The sequence below is a fragment of the Natator depressus genome, chromosome 10 (assembly GCF_965152275.1).
Source record: "Natator depressus isolate rNatDep1 chromosome 10, rNatDep2.hap1, whole genome shotgun sequence".
Classification (NCBI taxonomy): Eukaryota; Metazoa; Chordata; order Testudines; family Cheloniidae; genus Natator; species Natator depressus.
The window spans coordinates 23,449,678-23,464,867 of NC_134243.1; the positions used below are offsets into that span (position 1 = coordinate 23,449,678).

Below are 15,190 nucleotides of genomic sequence, written 5' to 3' on the forward strand. Positions count from 1 at the left end.
CCACTTTAATTATGCACCCGATGAAGTGAGCTGTAGCTCACGAAAGCTTATGCTCAAATAAATTGGTTAGTCTCTAAGGTGCCACAAGTACTCCTTTTCTTTTTGCAGAAGACCGAATGTAGCTACAGCCAGCTTTTTTCTGTCATATCATCCATCTGAGAACCAGCTCAGCTCAGACAGTGTTGCAACATGAGAAGGATATCAAGTTCAAACTCTCAGAACCAGAGTTGACTCCAGCTTTGCACTAGTGTACATGGGATGAGAGTATAAACCATAAATGAAATGGAGAATATATGAGGATAAAAGGAATTAGGCTTCTAAACGTAATCTTTCTGTCAATGGGAACTTCACACAAGTCATCTTCAGCTAAGCAGGAGCATCTTCAACTTCAGAAGTCTGCTCTACCTCAGTTACTGTTAATTGACATTAATGCTAGTTCATAGATCATCAGTTAGATGACAACTACTGTGTGTGTATCTGCATAATATTTGCTAAGTGCTGGAGGTCACAATGAACCTGAAAAGAGATTTATTATACAGTATTTGAACTGGGAGGGGAAACTCAGTTCCTTGTTTAAAAATATTGGAGATTAGAGAACTGATGTCTTGCTGGTGGATTTTGAAATAACTGTTTAAGTTGTTTGGATATGGTTGGGAGTTGGGTGGTTTATTCTATTAGAGAAATTCTCTTAGAGAAAAACAAATTATGGGCTCAGTTTTGTCTACACCACTTAGTGTGCCAGGTAGTGTGCAGATCTGCCAAACCTTGGCCATTTTGGATTAGACATAAAAAAAGTATCTTGCTTTTATGATGAAAGGATTTGCAATCTTACAATGAAGTTTTCAGTTTTAAAATTTGGAAACAGCACAAGCCCAACAAATAAATGTGACATTGTATGTTCAAAAGGAACAATCACTAAAAATGAGGGTAGAAGTAACTCCAACTAAATTCACTTAAATATAGGCTACATAGAATAGAATCTTGCTAACCAGTGGTTCTCAAACTTTTTTACTGGTGACCCCTTTCACATAGCAAGCCTCAGAGTGCGACTGCCCCCTTATAAATTAAAAACGCTTTTAAATATATTTAACATCATTATAAATGCTGGAGGCAAAGCGGGGTTGGGGTGGAGGTCGACAGCTCGTGACCCACCATGTAATAACCTTGCGACCCCTGAGGTGTCCCGACCCCCAGTTTGAGAATCCCTGTGCTAAACCATGCTCTTCAGTTTGCACAGAAAATTGACTATCTTTCCCTAATTCTCAGCAATAATTTAAAAGGTGATACAGTAATGTGCTTAATATGACTAAGAATTATTTTCACTTCACATTGGCCCAGTCTGAAAACACAATCAAAAGTAATCCTTGGTACCATGAGCACTCACACTGAAGTAAATTGGACTGTCTATAAGTAATAGCTACTAAGCTTTTAGCATCCAGGCCCTGTATTACAGTAAGATTATTAATACATTATAACGTTAAAACTTTTAAAACCAAGCTATCATTGTCAAAGTAATAAAATACATCTTCTTATTAATAATCTTTGCTTTCCAATTGTTTATTTATTTGCCTATTTGCAAAATTCAGTTGACAATGGGTGAAAGCTTGCACTGTATTATGTATTTACTTGCTGTATTAATACTTGATTAAAGTTAGGTCCTGTGCAACATTTTGGAGGTGTACTTACTTAGTAATTTCTTCATTTAATCCAGATTTTTTCGTGTTATTATTTCAGTTAGATGTTTTAGTGCACAGTGATAAATTATGCTTTAGCATGTTTGTCTGGTGACTGTAATTAATCATATCTAAGATACTGTAGATATTAACTCTTTTTTGATTCTTCATTCAACCGTTATAAAATTAAAATATTTTACCCATTGGTCTCAAAAAGCCCCTAAATTTCTGCCACATTTCCCTCCTTATCTTTTTCTCATAACAGTAAGTTATTAAAGTTGCTAAAATGTTAAGAGTAGCTTAGCTGTGTCATTTCATACTTTCATTATGTAGTATAGCTGAGCTGAGCTACACTACATAAACTGTACTTAAGCATATCAAACAAAAAGGCAGGTGATTATTAAAATAACCCTCAGATAAATCCTGCTTGAGTTACACAAGCATTTAGCCAATAATAGAATTATACAAGTAATTAATTGTTTTCAATGGGATTATTCACATGAGGAAAGAGAGCAAGATTTACAGAAAACAAAAACACACAGTGTACTTTCCCCTAGTATGTTGGGAATCTCATTTTAGTAGTCTGAACAGCACTTTTGATCACATCATTGCCATGAAAAAGTGTATTTTCAAATTAACCCCACCCCCATTGTTTTACAATGCTTACAAGTGTGTATATATATATATACACACTTGTATACATACTATTGAATTTATATATATGTGTATATATATATATATATATATATATATACACATATATATAAATTCAATAGTATATACAATTTTTCTAAGCTGCCAGCTACCAGTAATAAAGAAACAGAATGCACTCAGTACAAAAGTCATAAAGTCAGTTTAATGGTCTCCCAGGCTTAGATTACAAGGGTTTTTTAATATAGAAGCTTCATTATTCATTATTACTCCCCTCTTGTGGGTTTTGTCTTCAGCAACAGAACCTAAGAGCTACTTTCTAGACTGGATGTGTTTTCAAAACCAATGTTTGTTGTCACTGAGACTCAAACAAAGGTTCTTTTCTTGAAACACATATACAAAAAGTGAGAGAATAAAGGAGCTCACTAAAATAAAAAGGTATTTGAACTTTTTTTGTTGTAATCAACTTAACTTTTTTGTATTTTGGTTTAATAAAGGCAGAAGAGGTTCGGGTTTGCTGGCATACAGCAAACAGAAACAAATTTGAGAGCAAGAGGCTCATCTGAATTAGGTTGCTTTGTTTCTTAATTAAAAAATACTGAAGATAAATGGAAAGCAAACAAGTAGGTAAGTGGTGCAGGCGAGGACAGTCCCTCTGTTATGGGATTGGATTTTGTACAGCACCTTGTTCAGTGCGCCACCAGTACGGTCCCCCTGCAATATAACTAATCCTCCAAAAATCCCATCCACCCTTCCCAGCACATCCTCCACCAACTAGTCCAGACCCCGACCCACACCTCTAACAGCCTGGTCCCCTTTCCCTCCCGCTCTCCACGCTTAACTGCCTGATACCCTATTCACAACCCCCCCCCCCCCCAAAAGAAAACCCCAGCCTGGTCCCCCCAACAGCCTGCTCCTGTTCCCTCAAACAGCCTGGCCCCCTACTAACACCCCTCCTCCACCCCCACCCACTCTAGCAGCCTGGTCCTCTCCCCCCGCCTCGGGCCGGACTCTTTTCACTGTGACACCCGGCCGCTTCTCCCCACGCCCCCCGCGCCTTAGCAACCGGTCGCGCCTGGCCAGCGAGGCCGAGCCCGAGTCCGCTGCCGCCCCGCCCGGTAGGTCCGTGGGGCCCGCGGAGCACCCGGCTCTACTCGGCCCGGACGGCAGGATGAAGCAGGTGGGCCCTGGCGCCCAGTCCTGGCGCCTCAGCCAACGGGAGGCGAGCGGGGCCTGGGTGGAGGTGCGGTGTCAGTAGGTGAATGGGAAGTGGTGGTAGGGTGGGGGGAGGTGTTGGGGGCAGAGGGAAGGGGTGGTAGGCTGGGGGTGTTGGGGGGCAGAGGGAAGGGGGTGGTAGGCTGGGGGGAATTGGGGTGTTGGGGGCAGAGGGAAGGGGTGGTAGGCTGGGAGGAATTGGGGTGTTGGGGGCAGAGGGAAGGGGTGGTAGGCTGGGGGGAATTGGGGTGTTGCGGGGTCAGAGGGAAGGGGGTGGTAGGCTGGGGGGAATTGGGGTGTTGGGGGCAGAGGGAAGGGAGTGATAGGCTGGGGGGAATTGGGGTGTTGGGGGGCAGAGGGAAGGGGGTGGTAGGCTGGGGGGAATTGGGGTGTTGGGGGCAGAGGGAAGGGGTGGTAGGCTGGGGGAATTGGGGTATTGCGGGGTCAGAGGGAAGGGGGTGGTAGGCTGGGGTTGTTGTGGGGGCAGAGGGAAGGGGGTGGTAGGCTGGGGGTGTTGCGGGGGCAGAGGGAAGGGGTGGTAGGCTGGGGGCAATTGGGGTGTTGCGGGGGCAGAGGGAAGGGGGTGGTAGGCTGGGGGTGTTGCGGGGGCAGAGGGAAGGGGGTGGTAGGCTGGGGGGAATTGGGGTGTTGCGGGGACAGAGGGAAGGGGGTGGTAGGCTGGGGGGAATTGGGGTGTTGCGGGGACAGAGGGAAGGGGTGGTAGGCTGGGGGGAATTGGGGTGTTGGGGGCAGAGGGAAGGGGGTGGTAGGCTGGGGGGAATTGGGGTGTTGGGGGCAGAGGGAAGGGGTGGTAGGCTGGGGGAATTGGGGTATTGCGGGGTCAGAGGGAAGGGGGTGGTAGGCTGGGGTTGTTGCGGGGGCAGAGGGAAGGGGGTGGTAGGCTGGGGTTGTTGTGGGGGCAGAGGGAAGGGGGTGGTAGGCTGGGGGTGTTGCGGGGGCAGAGGGAAGGGGTGGTAGGCTGGGGGCAATTGGGGTGTTGCGGGGGCAGAGGGAAGGGGGTGGTAGGCTGGGGGTGTTGCGGGGGCAGAGGGAAGGGGGTGGTAGGCTGGGGGGAATTGGGGTGTTGCGGGGACAGAGGGAAGGGGTGGTAGGCTGGGGGGAATTGGGGTGTTGGGGGCAGAGGGAAGGGGGTGGTAGGCTGGGGGGAATTGGGGTGTTGCGGGGCAGAGGGAAGGGGGTGGTAGGCTGGGGGGAATTGGGGTGTTGCGGGGCAGAGGGAAGGGGATGGTAGGCTGGGGGAATTGGGGTGTTGGGGGGCAGAGGGAAGGGGGTGGTAGACTGGGGGGAATTGGGGTGCTGCGGGGCAGAGGGAAGGGGGTGGTAGGCTGGGGGAATTGGGGTGTTGCGGGGGCAGAGGGAAGGGGGTGGTAGGCTGGGGGTGTTGGGGGGCAGAGGGAAGGGGGTGGTAGGCTGGGGGGAATTGGGGTGTTGGGGGCAGAGGGAAGGGGTGGTAGGCTGGGAGGAATTGGGGTGTTGGGGGCAGAGGGAAGGGGTGGTAGGCTGGGGGGAATTGGGGTGTTGCGGGGTCAGAGGGAAGGGGGTGGTAGGCTGGGGGGAATTGGGGTGTTGGGGGCAGAGGGAAGGGAGTGATAGGCTGGGGGGAATTGGGGTGTTGGGGGGCAGAGGGAAGGGGGTGGTAGGCTGGGGGGAATTGGGGTGTTGGGGGCAGAGGGAAGGGGTGGTAGGCTGGGGGAATTGGGGTATTGCGGGGTCAGAGGGAAGGGGGTGGTAGGCTGGGGGTGTTGCGGGGGCAGAGGGAAGGGGTGGTAGGCTGGGGGCAATTGGGGTGTTGCGGGGGCAGAGGGAAGGGGGTGGTAGGCTGGGGGTGTTGCGGGGGCAGAGGGAAGGGGGTGGTAGGCTGGGGGGAATTGGGGTGTTGCGGGGACAGAGGGAAGGGGGTGGTAGGCTGGGGGGAATTGGGGTGTTGCGGGGACAGAGGGAAGGGGTGGTAGGCTGGGGGGAATTGGGGTGTTGGGGGCAGAGGGAAGGGGGTGGTAGGCTGGGGGGAATTGGGGTGTTGGGGGCAGAGGGAAGGGGTGGTAGGCTGGGGGAATTGGGGTATTGCGGGGTCAGAGGGAAGGGGGTGGTAGGCTGGGGTTGTTGCGGGGGCAGAGGGAAGGGGGTGGTAGGCTGGGGTTGTTGCGGGGGCAGAGGGAAGGGGGTGGTAGGCTGGGGGTGTTGCGGGGGCAGAGGGAAGGGGTGGTAGGCTGGGGGCAATTGGGGTGTTGCGGGGGCAGAGGGAAGGGGGTGGTAGGCTGGGGGTGTTGCGGGGGCAGAGGGAAGGGGGTGGTAGGCTGGGGGGAATTGGGGTGTTGCGGGGACAGAGGGAAGGGGTGGTAGGCTGGGGGGAATTGGGGTGTTGGGGGCAGAGGGAAGGGGGTGGTAGGCTGGGGGGAATTGGGGTGTTGCGGGGCAGAGGGAAGGGGGTGGTAGGCTGGGGGGAATTGGGGTGTTGCGGGGCAGAGGGAAGGGGATGGTAGGCTGGGGGAATTGGGGTGTTGGGGGGCAGAGGGAAGGGGGTGGTAGACTGGGGGGAATTGGGGTGCTGCGGGGCAGAGGGAAGGGGGTGGTAGGCTGGGGGAATTGGGGTGTTGCGGGGGCAGAGGGAAGGGGGTGGTAGGCTGGGGTGTTGCGGGGGCAGAGGGAAGGGGGTGGTAGGCTGGGGGCAATTGGGGTGTTGGGGGTAGAGGGAAGGGGTGGTAGGCTGGGGGCAATTGGGGTGTTGCGGGGTCAGAGGGAAGGGGGTGGTAGGCTGGGGGGAATTGGGGTGTTGCGGGGTCAGAGGGAAGGGGGTGTAGGCTGGGGGGAATTGGGGTGTTGCGGGGGTAGAGGGAAGGGGGTGGTAGGCTGGGGGAATTGGGGTGTTGCGGGGGCAGAGGGAAGGGGGTGGTAGGCTGGGGGTGTTGCGGGGGCAGAGGGAAGGGGGTGGTAGGCTGGGGGGAATTGGGGTGTTGCGGGGTCAGAGGGAAGGGGGTGTAGGCTGGGGGGAATTGGGGTGTTGCGGGGGCAGAGGGAAGGGGGTGGTAGGCTGGGGGAATTGGGGTGTTGCGGGGGCAGAGGGAAGGGGTGGTAGGCTGGGGGTGTTGCGGGGGCAGAGGGAAGGGGGTGGTAGGCTGGGGGGAATTGGGGTGTTGCGGGGACAGAGGGAAGGGGTGGTAGGCTGGGGGGAATTGGGGTGTTGCGGGGACAGAGGGAAGGGGTGGTAGGCTGGGGGGAATTGGGGTGTTGCGGGGCAGAGGGAAGGGGATGGTAGGCTGGGGGAATTGGGGTGTTGGGGGGCAGAGGGAAGGGGGTGGTAGGCTGGGGTGTTGCGGGGGCAGAGGGAAGGGGTGGTAGGCTGGGGGCAATTGGGGTGTTGCGGGGTCAGAGGGAAGGGGGTGGTAGGCTGGGGGAATTGGGGTGTTGCGGGGGCAGAGGGAAGGGGGTGGTAGGCTGGGGGTGTTGCGGGGGCAGAGGGAAGGGGGTGGTAGGCTGGGGGTGTTGCGGGGGCAGAGGGAAGGGGGTGGTAGGCTACGGGGAATTGGAGTGTCAGTGAGGACTTGTCTCTTTCTCCATTGATGTCTGGATGTTGGGGGGTTTCTCTCTCCAGCCGTTAGTGGATGACACTGAGGATGTGTCTCTTGACTTTGGGAATGAAGAGGAATTGGCATTAAGGAAATCAAAAATCAGGTAAGTACTTTAGAAATTTAGTGTAAATTACATTATTATTCCCTTAAATGCCATATCTTAAAGCAGGAATCTCTGCGAAAGCCACTGGTTATGCTGATAGACAAGCAGAACAGGAAGATACTCCTCAATGTGCATGAAAACTAGCTGTCTGCCTTTCCTCCTCACCAAACTGCCCCAGGAATTGTTCATGCCTTGAGTCAGGATTCAAGCATCGCTTTGCCCGTTCTTAAGCCTCTTCAAAATTATATGTATCACGCAGAAAATATGCATCCTTTCTTTGCTTTGAACAGTGTGTTAGCCTTTAAAAATCCAGCTCAAATGAACATTCTCTTTTTCCATAAATTTTTTTTGTATGAAATGATCTTGTTGAAAACAAATGGTTCCTACTCAGGACACTGCTCCAGCCCTGAGGGAAGGCAGACATCATTTACTGGCACCTTCTCTTCATCTAGTTGTAAAATGCCATTTGCAGTACAATTGTCACCTAGTGGGGAGAACAGCTTGTCATACCAGATGACCAGACTTTCCTTTGTCATGTAATTTGACCTGTTCTTGTAAGTTTAGCTGTTAGGTCAATAGGTCTTTTCCAGTACTATCTGATCCATCCTTTTGGAGCAGAGTAGGTTTGTTTTCCCACAGTATCCTAGTGCTTTGTCCATTCTTCATTTAGATGTCACAATATATGGAGATTTCATTACTTTAGTTAGGAGACTTCACAGTCTCCTAGAGCAATGCCAAGGTTTTTATTATGCCAACAGGAATAGAGATATACACAGTACTGATGAAATGATAACCTTGTGCTTTGATTTGTATTACCTTCCCCTCTCTTTTCCACAAACACAGCAGGTGTTGGTATTGCTTATTGGCATAAATGGGAGAATGAAATTAGGGAAAGATGCAAAGTGATCAATGTGTCCTAATTCATCTACTTTCTTTAGTATTATTTCCTCAGGGATCAACCTCTCTTCTCAATATGGCGATAAAAATCCGTCTCATTTGCAAAAAATTCTGTTTTAAATTACAGAAATGTGATTCCTTAAGCCATTCCCATGGAAGCTTATTTTTGTGTAAAGGAAAGAGGATGGAAAACATCAAGGATCTAGTCAAACTTCAGTTTGTTGTGATTCAGAGTATCAGAATGGTATGCAAGCCTCCTCCTTGATTTAACTTCCCCTTTATCTCTGCTTCATGTAGTTTGAACTCAAAATGGTGCTTATACAAACAATAATCCATAGTAGCCTGTGCATTTCTGGTTCACTGATGGTGTATCAGGCATTGCTGGGCCATGAAATAGAGTACCTTTAAATACTGAAGGGCATTGGTGTCCCAGAAGAATGCAAGAGTAGCCACTGTACTAAGGCTATGTCTATACTAGAGACCTTACAGCGGCACAGCTGTACCGATGCAGCTGTGCCGCTGTAAGATTTCCTTTGTAGCCACTCTGTCCCAACGGGCGTGAGCTCTCCTGCTGGCATAATTAAACCACCCCCAACAATCATGGTAGCTATGTTGGTGGGAGAGTGTTGCCTGCTGACATAGCGCTGTCCACACTGGCGCTTGTGTTGGTGAAACTTATGTCATTCAGAGGGCTGTTTTTTCCCCACATCCCTGAGTGACATAAGTTATGCCGACAAAAGTGCTAGTGTAGACATAACCTAATCACTTTCTTAGGCTTTCTCTCTCCTCTTTGCTATCTCTTTAGATTCTTTCTTTCTTTCCCTTATACCCCCAAAGTTAACTGTCCTATCCCCAGTAGTTTAGAAATGTAGGGCTGGAAGGGATCTTGAGAAGTCATCAAGTCCAGCATACTGCCATGGGGCAGGACCCAATCCAGTGGTTTTCAATCTATTTACCATTGTGAGCTGCAATGCAGCTTTCTGTGTGTTATGTGGGCCGCATCCACACAATATATATACTATTTGTGTGGCCCGGAGGCTGTCACATGGGCCACAGCCATGTGCTGATTAGGCCGCGGGTCGAGAACCACTGCAATAAACCTAGACCAACCCTGTTTTTAAAACCTCCAATGATGGTGATTCCACAACTTCCCTTGGAAGAGTATGCCAGAGTTTCTTATAGTTAGAAAGTTTTTCCTAATCTCTAACCTAAATCTCCCTTGCTGCAGATTAAGCCCTCTACTTCTTGTCCTACCTTCAGTGGATATGGAGAACAGATGAGCACCATCCTTTTTATAACAGCCCTTAACATGTTTGAGGAATGTTATCAGGATCCCTCTCAGTCTTTTCTTTCCTCAAGATGAAACATACCCATTTTTTTAACCTTTGCTCACAGGTTTTCTAAACCTTTTATCATTTTTGTGGCTCTCCTCTGAAGTCCAGTTTGTTCACATCTTTCCTCAAGATTGTTGACCAGAATGGAACACAACTGAGGCCTCACTAATGCCGAGTAGAGCGGGGCAGTTATCTCTCATGTCTGACATACGACACTGCTGTTAATAAATCCCAGAATATTAGCCTTTTTTGCAGCTGTATCACATTGTTGCTTCATATTCAATTAGTGATCCAGTATAACCCTCAGAGCAGTTTCAGCAAGACTACCACCTAACTAGTTATTCCCCATTTTCTAGCTGTGCATTTGATTTTTCCTTCCTAAATGAAGTACTTTGCACTTGTCTTTATTGAAATTCATTTTGTTGAATTCAGACTAATTCTCCAGTTTGTCAAGGTCATTTTGAATGCGAATCCTCTCTTCCCAAGCGCTTACAACCCCTCCCAGTTGGGTTCATTTGTTAAAATAAGCATACTCATTTGTAATGTATAGGCATACTCTCCACTCCATTATCCAATCATTAATGAAAATATTGAGTAGTACTGGATCCAGGACTGACCTCTGCAGGACTCCACTAGATATACCCTTCTGGTTTGACAGAGAACCATTGATGATTACTCTTCGAATATGGTCTTTCATCCAGTTGTGCACCCACCTTATGGTCATTTCATTTATAGTCCAGCAACTACTTTCAAAAACTAAATGTGGAGTGTTAAACAGGTCACATTTTAGTTTTTAAGGGAGAGAATTGAAAGGGCAGACTAGTGGACAGGGAAAGTGTTAGTTTGCTTTGTTTTTTGTTTTTGCTTTTCTGTTTAGCAATTTCTCTTTTTCTCAGATGAGCAAGTCATGGTAGCTCAAGTTTGCTTACTTGATGGCATCAGATACCACCACAGCTCTAGGAATAGTCCAATGGTTAGCATGTGCTTCCTCTGCTGGGTGCACAGCTGCAGAGTACCTCAGCAGTAGATATGAGATAGCTGAGTGGAGACTGAGGAAAAACTCTTTTCATATAATCCTGAGATTTTCATTAACAGGCAAAAGATAATTACTTTGACGATACCTCACAACTGCCCAAAAGGATACTTTCATTTTTGAGATATTTTTGCTACACCACATTTACTACTCACTCCAGCGTTTTTTTTTTTTCTGATGAAAATGTACCAGACACAAAATCAGCTTTGCCTGCTCTTACCTTGATGGAACGGACTGAATTTATTCAATTAAAAAAAAAAAAAAAAAGGTAGCAGCCTAGCCACTACAGACAAGATCAATTGTGCAAGACTTTGCTATAATTAACATTAAAAAGTGCATTTGTAGGATGAGTAAATGGCCACTCTGAATGTTGCAAAGTTTTAGGAAGGTATTTTTCTCAAAATATTCTTACAAACAACTGTGGCAAATTGATTAACAATAGATTAAACACATCATATGTATAAATAAAGAAGTAGAGTCCAGATCCAATGCATATTGAAATGAGTGGAACAACTTCTACTGGCTTCAAAATGGGTGTTGGTTGGGATCCCACCATAAAAGAAAATCTAGAAGAATTGGCTCTTAGATTGTATTTTCTAGTCTATCATTACTTATTCCAGAGGTTTTAAAATAATAATCCCTTGAAAGCTTAAAATGAAATTTTCATGGGAACAAATTATTTAACTCCATTTAAAGCAAGGTGAGTTGCTCACAAGTGCTTTAAATGCTTACAAAATGTTCCTTAATAGAACAGCTCCTTTATTTAAAGAATAGGGGCAGGGGAGTAGATTAGTCTGTTAGGTTTCCTGTACAATTCTAAGACTAGGGGCAAATAAAAATAGAGCAAGATTTGAGCCTTTCAACCTTGACATTGTTTTTAATTAAATGATTTCACTTCCTCCTTTAAACATCTGTAGCTTTTTTTTTTTTACTGTTAATCTCAATTTAGACTCTTTACAGACACACTAATTCTACTTAACATTGTCTCCATTTCAATTTGATAAATAAACCTCATTTTGCATGATTTATTCAATCATGTCTTTTGACCACTGCTTATAGGTTATACCCTTCTCCCCCAATTTCTGTTTGTCTAGTCCTAGAATGAACTCCTCAGGCAGGGACTGTGCAGGGACTTCTTTGTTCAAAAAGCACATAGCATAGGAGCTACACCAAATAGACAAAAAATTTATCTGTCTTGTCTCACCATTGCACCCACATTTTTCCCAGTGTTGATGGAGGTAACTACTTCCCCTTACTAGTTCCTTCTCCTCTTCACATTTACTCCTGGTTTTCTCCTCTATATTCTCTTGTGCTCACTTACATTTCGCCTCCGGCCACATCCCAATTCCAGATGCCAGAGAGATGTGCATGAATTACACAACTTCAGTTTGGAAACAGAATTACTCAAAACAAACAGAACAATCGTGTGTAAACCAAAGCAACTCCATGATTTTATCCTCCTTTCTATTTACTCCCACATTTGTCATGTCAGGTTTTAAATTTATGTCCCAATCTTATGCTCTGATCTATGTGAGCAGATCACCATCAGTGGGGCTCTGTGTAGATACAAGGGTCTGCCTGCCTAGACCGAAACACAGGATTGGGGCCTTAGACTGTAAGCTATTTGAGCTAGGAAATGTATTGTCTGCAAAGAGCAATGCAAACCTAACAACACATAGCAATGATGCTATATAATCATTTTCTGAAAATGAAGTCTTTTATTCATAAATCAAATACAGCAGCAGGCAATGTAAGTTTCCCCATGCCATCCAATCAATGCATTCTAGTCTCACGATACCATCTCTGAAGTGACCTGCAAAGGAAAATTTTGCTTCTTTGTAAAGAATGCCTTTGATTTGAGGTTATTTTCTGCTTGTTTCATCTTAGAAATAAAAGGAATCTGAGGTCTGTCTTGTTTTCCTGTAGTTCTTCATTAGAGGACCAAGAACATTCGGTAGCCATTAAATTAAGGGGTAGTTCTGTTAATCCTTAACAAGAGCTTTCAACTTCAAGGTATTTGAATTCGATATTTAACAAGAGAAAATTTAACATTCTGAAGAGAAAATATTTCCCTTTTCAATCTGATTTCATTTCCTACATAGGTGTCAACCTACTTTTAGTTTAGTTTTTCATTTGACTGCAGTCTTTCCTGTTTTTCTTGGAAGACTGGATCTGAATTTCTAAATAAGTAAAAAAACAAACCACCAAAACCCTTTTGAGCCCTGCCTTAAATAAAAAAAGTAAATACCCATCACAAGAGCCTGAGAATTAAGTATCCCTGCTTACTATTTACTAAGGGGTTGTCTATATTCACTTTTTACACCTATTTAACTACATTGGTACAGTTGCCTAGTATGGATGCAATTAAACCGTATGAAGGTGTAAAACATAAGTATATAATTTTTCAGTAAAGCTAATTCAATAAACGCCTTTATATCAGTATAACTATGTCCACACTAGGGAAATGCACCAAATGTAACTAAATTGATCTTTCTACCATTTTAGTAAAATGGTAGAAAAATCAGTGTAGACAGGCTCTAAGACTGCCTTCTTTGATGGCCATTGTCCACTGAGAATTGAACTGAAATTGCCAAATTAATTTATAATCAATCATTCAGCTATAAGTCCCCGATTCTGCAGTGTGTAGTTCACTGGCAGACTAGTGCCCGTGTGGAGCCCAGTGTATGCCATACAAATGCAGGATCAGAGCGTGAGATGGTAAGTTTTGGTTACTTTTGCCTGGTACTGGCTTTGAATGCGTGAACTAGAGCTAAAGGGTCATTACATTTTAAATGTCTCCTGAACCATCCTATCTCACTTAGTTCTCTGCCTCTAATACCAAACTCTAGCAATCACCTTAGAAAAATCATGATGCTGTTTCTTTGAACTGCATATTAATATGAATTGGCTTTTTTGTTTACTAATTACATTGACCTCTTCTGACTGTCCTTGTATGTCTAGAGGGAATTTAGGAAGGGCTGTTTCCCATTGCAGAAATGATATTGAATTAAGTATAGATAAATACCATTTACCTGTGAATGGATTTCAAAAGGTATATATTTCACTTTGTTCAAAAGGGACACAGGAGTTCTGGCTTAATGTTTTACCTGCTTTATAACACTTTTCTGCTTGGGAATATTCTGTTAAAAATCTTATTTAGATAGGAGGAACTAGAAACTGTCAATTGCAGCTCTGAAGCAGAAGAGTGAACAAGTCAACAAATCTATTCCCAGAGTTTTTTTTTTTTTTTTCTGGTGCATAAATGAGGAAGTAAATTACTGTACCAGATTAATTTAAAGATCCTTTGGCATAAACAGAAATGGACTACACTGAAATACAATAATGTGGAATTCTTTAAGCTTCTGAGAGGTTATTTTAAACAATGGGGTGCAAGTTATAATATACATACATATGCACACATTCACAAAGAAGAAGAGCCTGGAACCCTAGCTCTGTGAGTAAGTTCTTGACTGACTAAATCCTTGTAAGGTGGTCCATGTGCTACAGGCCAACTACTTAGTCAATAGTATTTGCTATCAGCATGACTTATATATCTACTAAGATGGGTAAACACACTTCAGTCACTGTTTCCCAAGTAGAAAAAGGTGTCAAAGTCATAAGCTAGTGAAGAATATGCTGAAGTCATTGAATAAAATATTACACTTTTGCTCAGCGTTGTCTGATATGGCAATACAAGATTGACAGGGTTACCATGGTGGGACGTTCAGAAAAAGCAGAAGGCTATCACTCAGCCAAATATACAGTTTGTTTTCGTTTATCGTAATCCTACCTTCCTGTTTTTTTAGCCACAGGCTTCCATGGTGAAAAATAAACCTAACTGCCCTTTCAACTAATTATGCCACTTATCTTTGTGTTTTACATTCTGAACTTCCCACAAAGAGGAAACCAAGTGTAGGTGTTGTATATAGAAAACCACCCAATATATAAAAAAAAGAGAGAGACAGGACACATTAATTTGCGAAGAAGTCATAAAGCTGTAGAGCATGTCTCATAATCTGTAGGGAGACAGCATTTCATGGCATCACTTCCTCCTCAACATCCACTGCCTTCTTGCCAAAACTCCTGCAAATGGCAGTATATGGTGGAAAAATAAAATACATTCCTAATTTTAACAATTGTAATGGGACCTATACTCCTGGGAAGTGAGGCAACGATTAACTTGCTTCTTTAAAAGTTGCTTAAAGCTGCTTGCTGAGACCTTTGCAGGAATCTAGAAGGGACTACAGTTGTTTGAGCTATGGAGAATCAGTGACTCCCCTTCTAAAAGGGAACAGAGAATGGCTTGGGGAAGTGAAGCAAACCACAGCACTGTCTAAGGCTAAGGGAAGCCTAAATACTTGTCCCTTTTTGTATATATCCACATTTGAAGGGATTTGCTTTGCTTGGCCCTGGAAGAGGAAGAACACTTAGTTTGTTTGTAATAAGTAACTGCCACCTGAAGAGCCTTACCCAGTTTTATGTTTCATTTCCTTGAGGGGTGCCTTTGTTAGATTAACACTAATCAGCCTCCCATAAACAGTTTTTGAGTATGGTGTAGAAATCCTTAGTCCAAAGCCAGACCCAGAATTTTCAGTACAAATAGTATATTCAATATAGAGTCATGGAGTTTAAGGCCAGAAGGGACCATCAGATCTAGTCTGCTAATGTAATGTTAGCTACCAACACGACTCAGCACC

The 15,190-nt window shown here is 45.4% G+C and overlaps 1 protein-coding gene across 2 annotated transcripts in view; it reads left to right on the forward strand.

The window, feature by feature from the left end:
- Positions 1–3,383: 3,383 nt before the first annotated feature.
- Positions 3,384–15,190, forward strand: part of TVP23A (trans-golgi network vesicle protein 23 homolog A) — a 30,523-nt gene continuing 18,716 nt past the window's right edge. Inside the window, exons 1-2 of one of the 2 annotated variants that reach the window (XM_074965464.1) lie at positions 3,384–3,504; positions 7,150–7,229. In XM_074965464.1, coding sequence (XP_074821565.1) covers positions 3,496–3,504; positions 7,150–7,229 — 89 coding nt within the window. In that variant the 5' untranslated portion in view covers positions 3,384–3,495. Of the gene's footprint in view, positions 3,568–7,149; positions 7,230–15,190 lie in introns of both variants that reach the window. The other variant, XM_074965465.1, reaches the window with a different exon arrangement.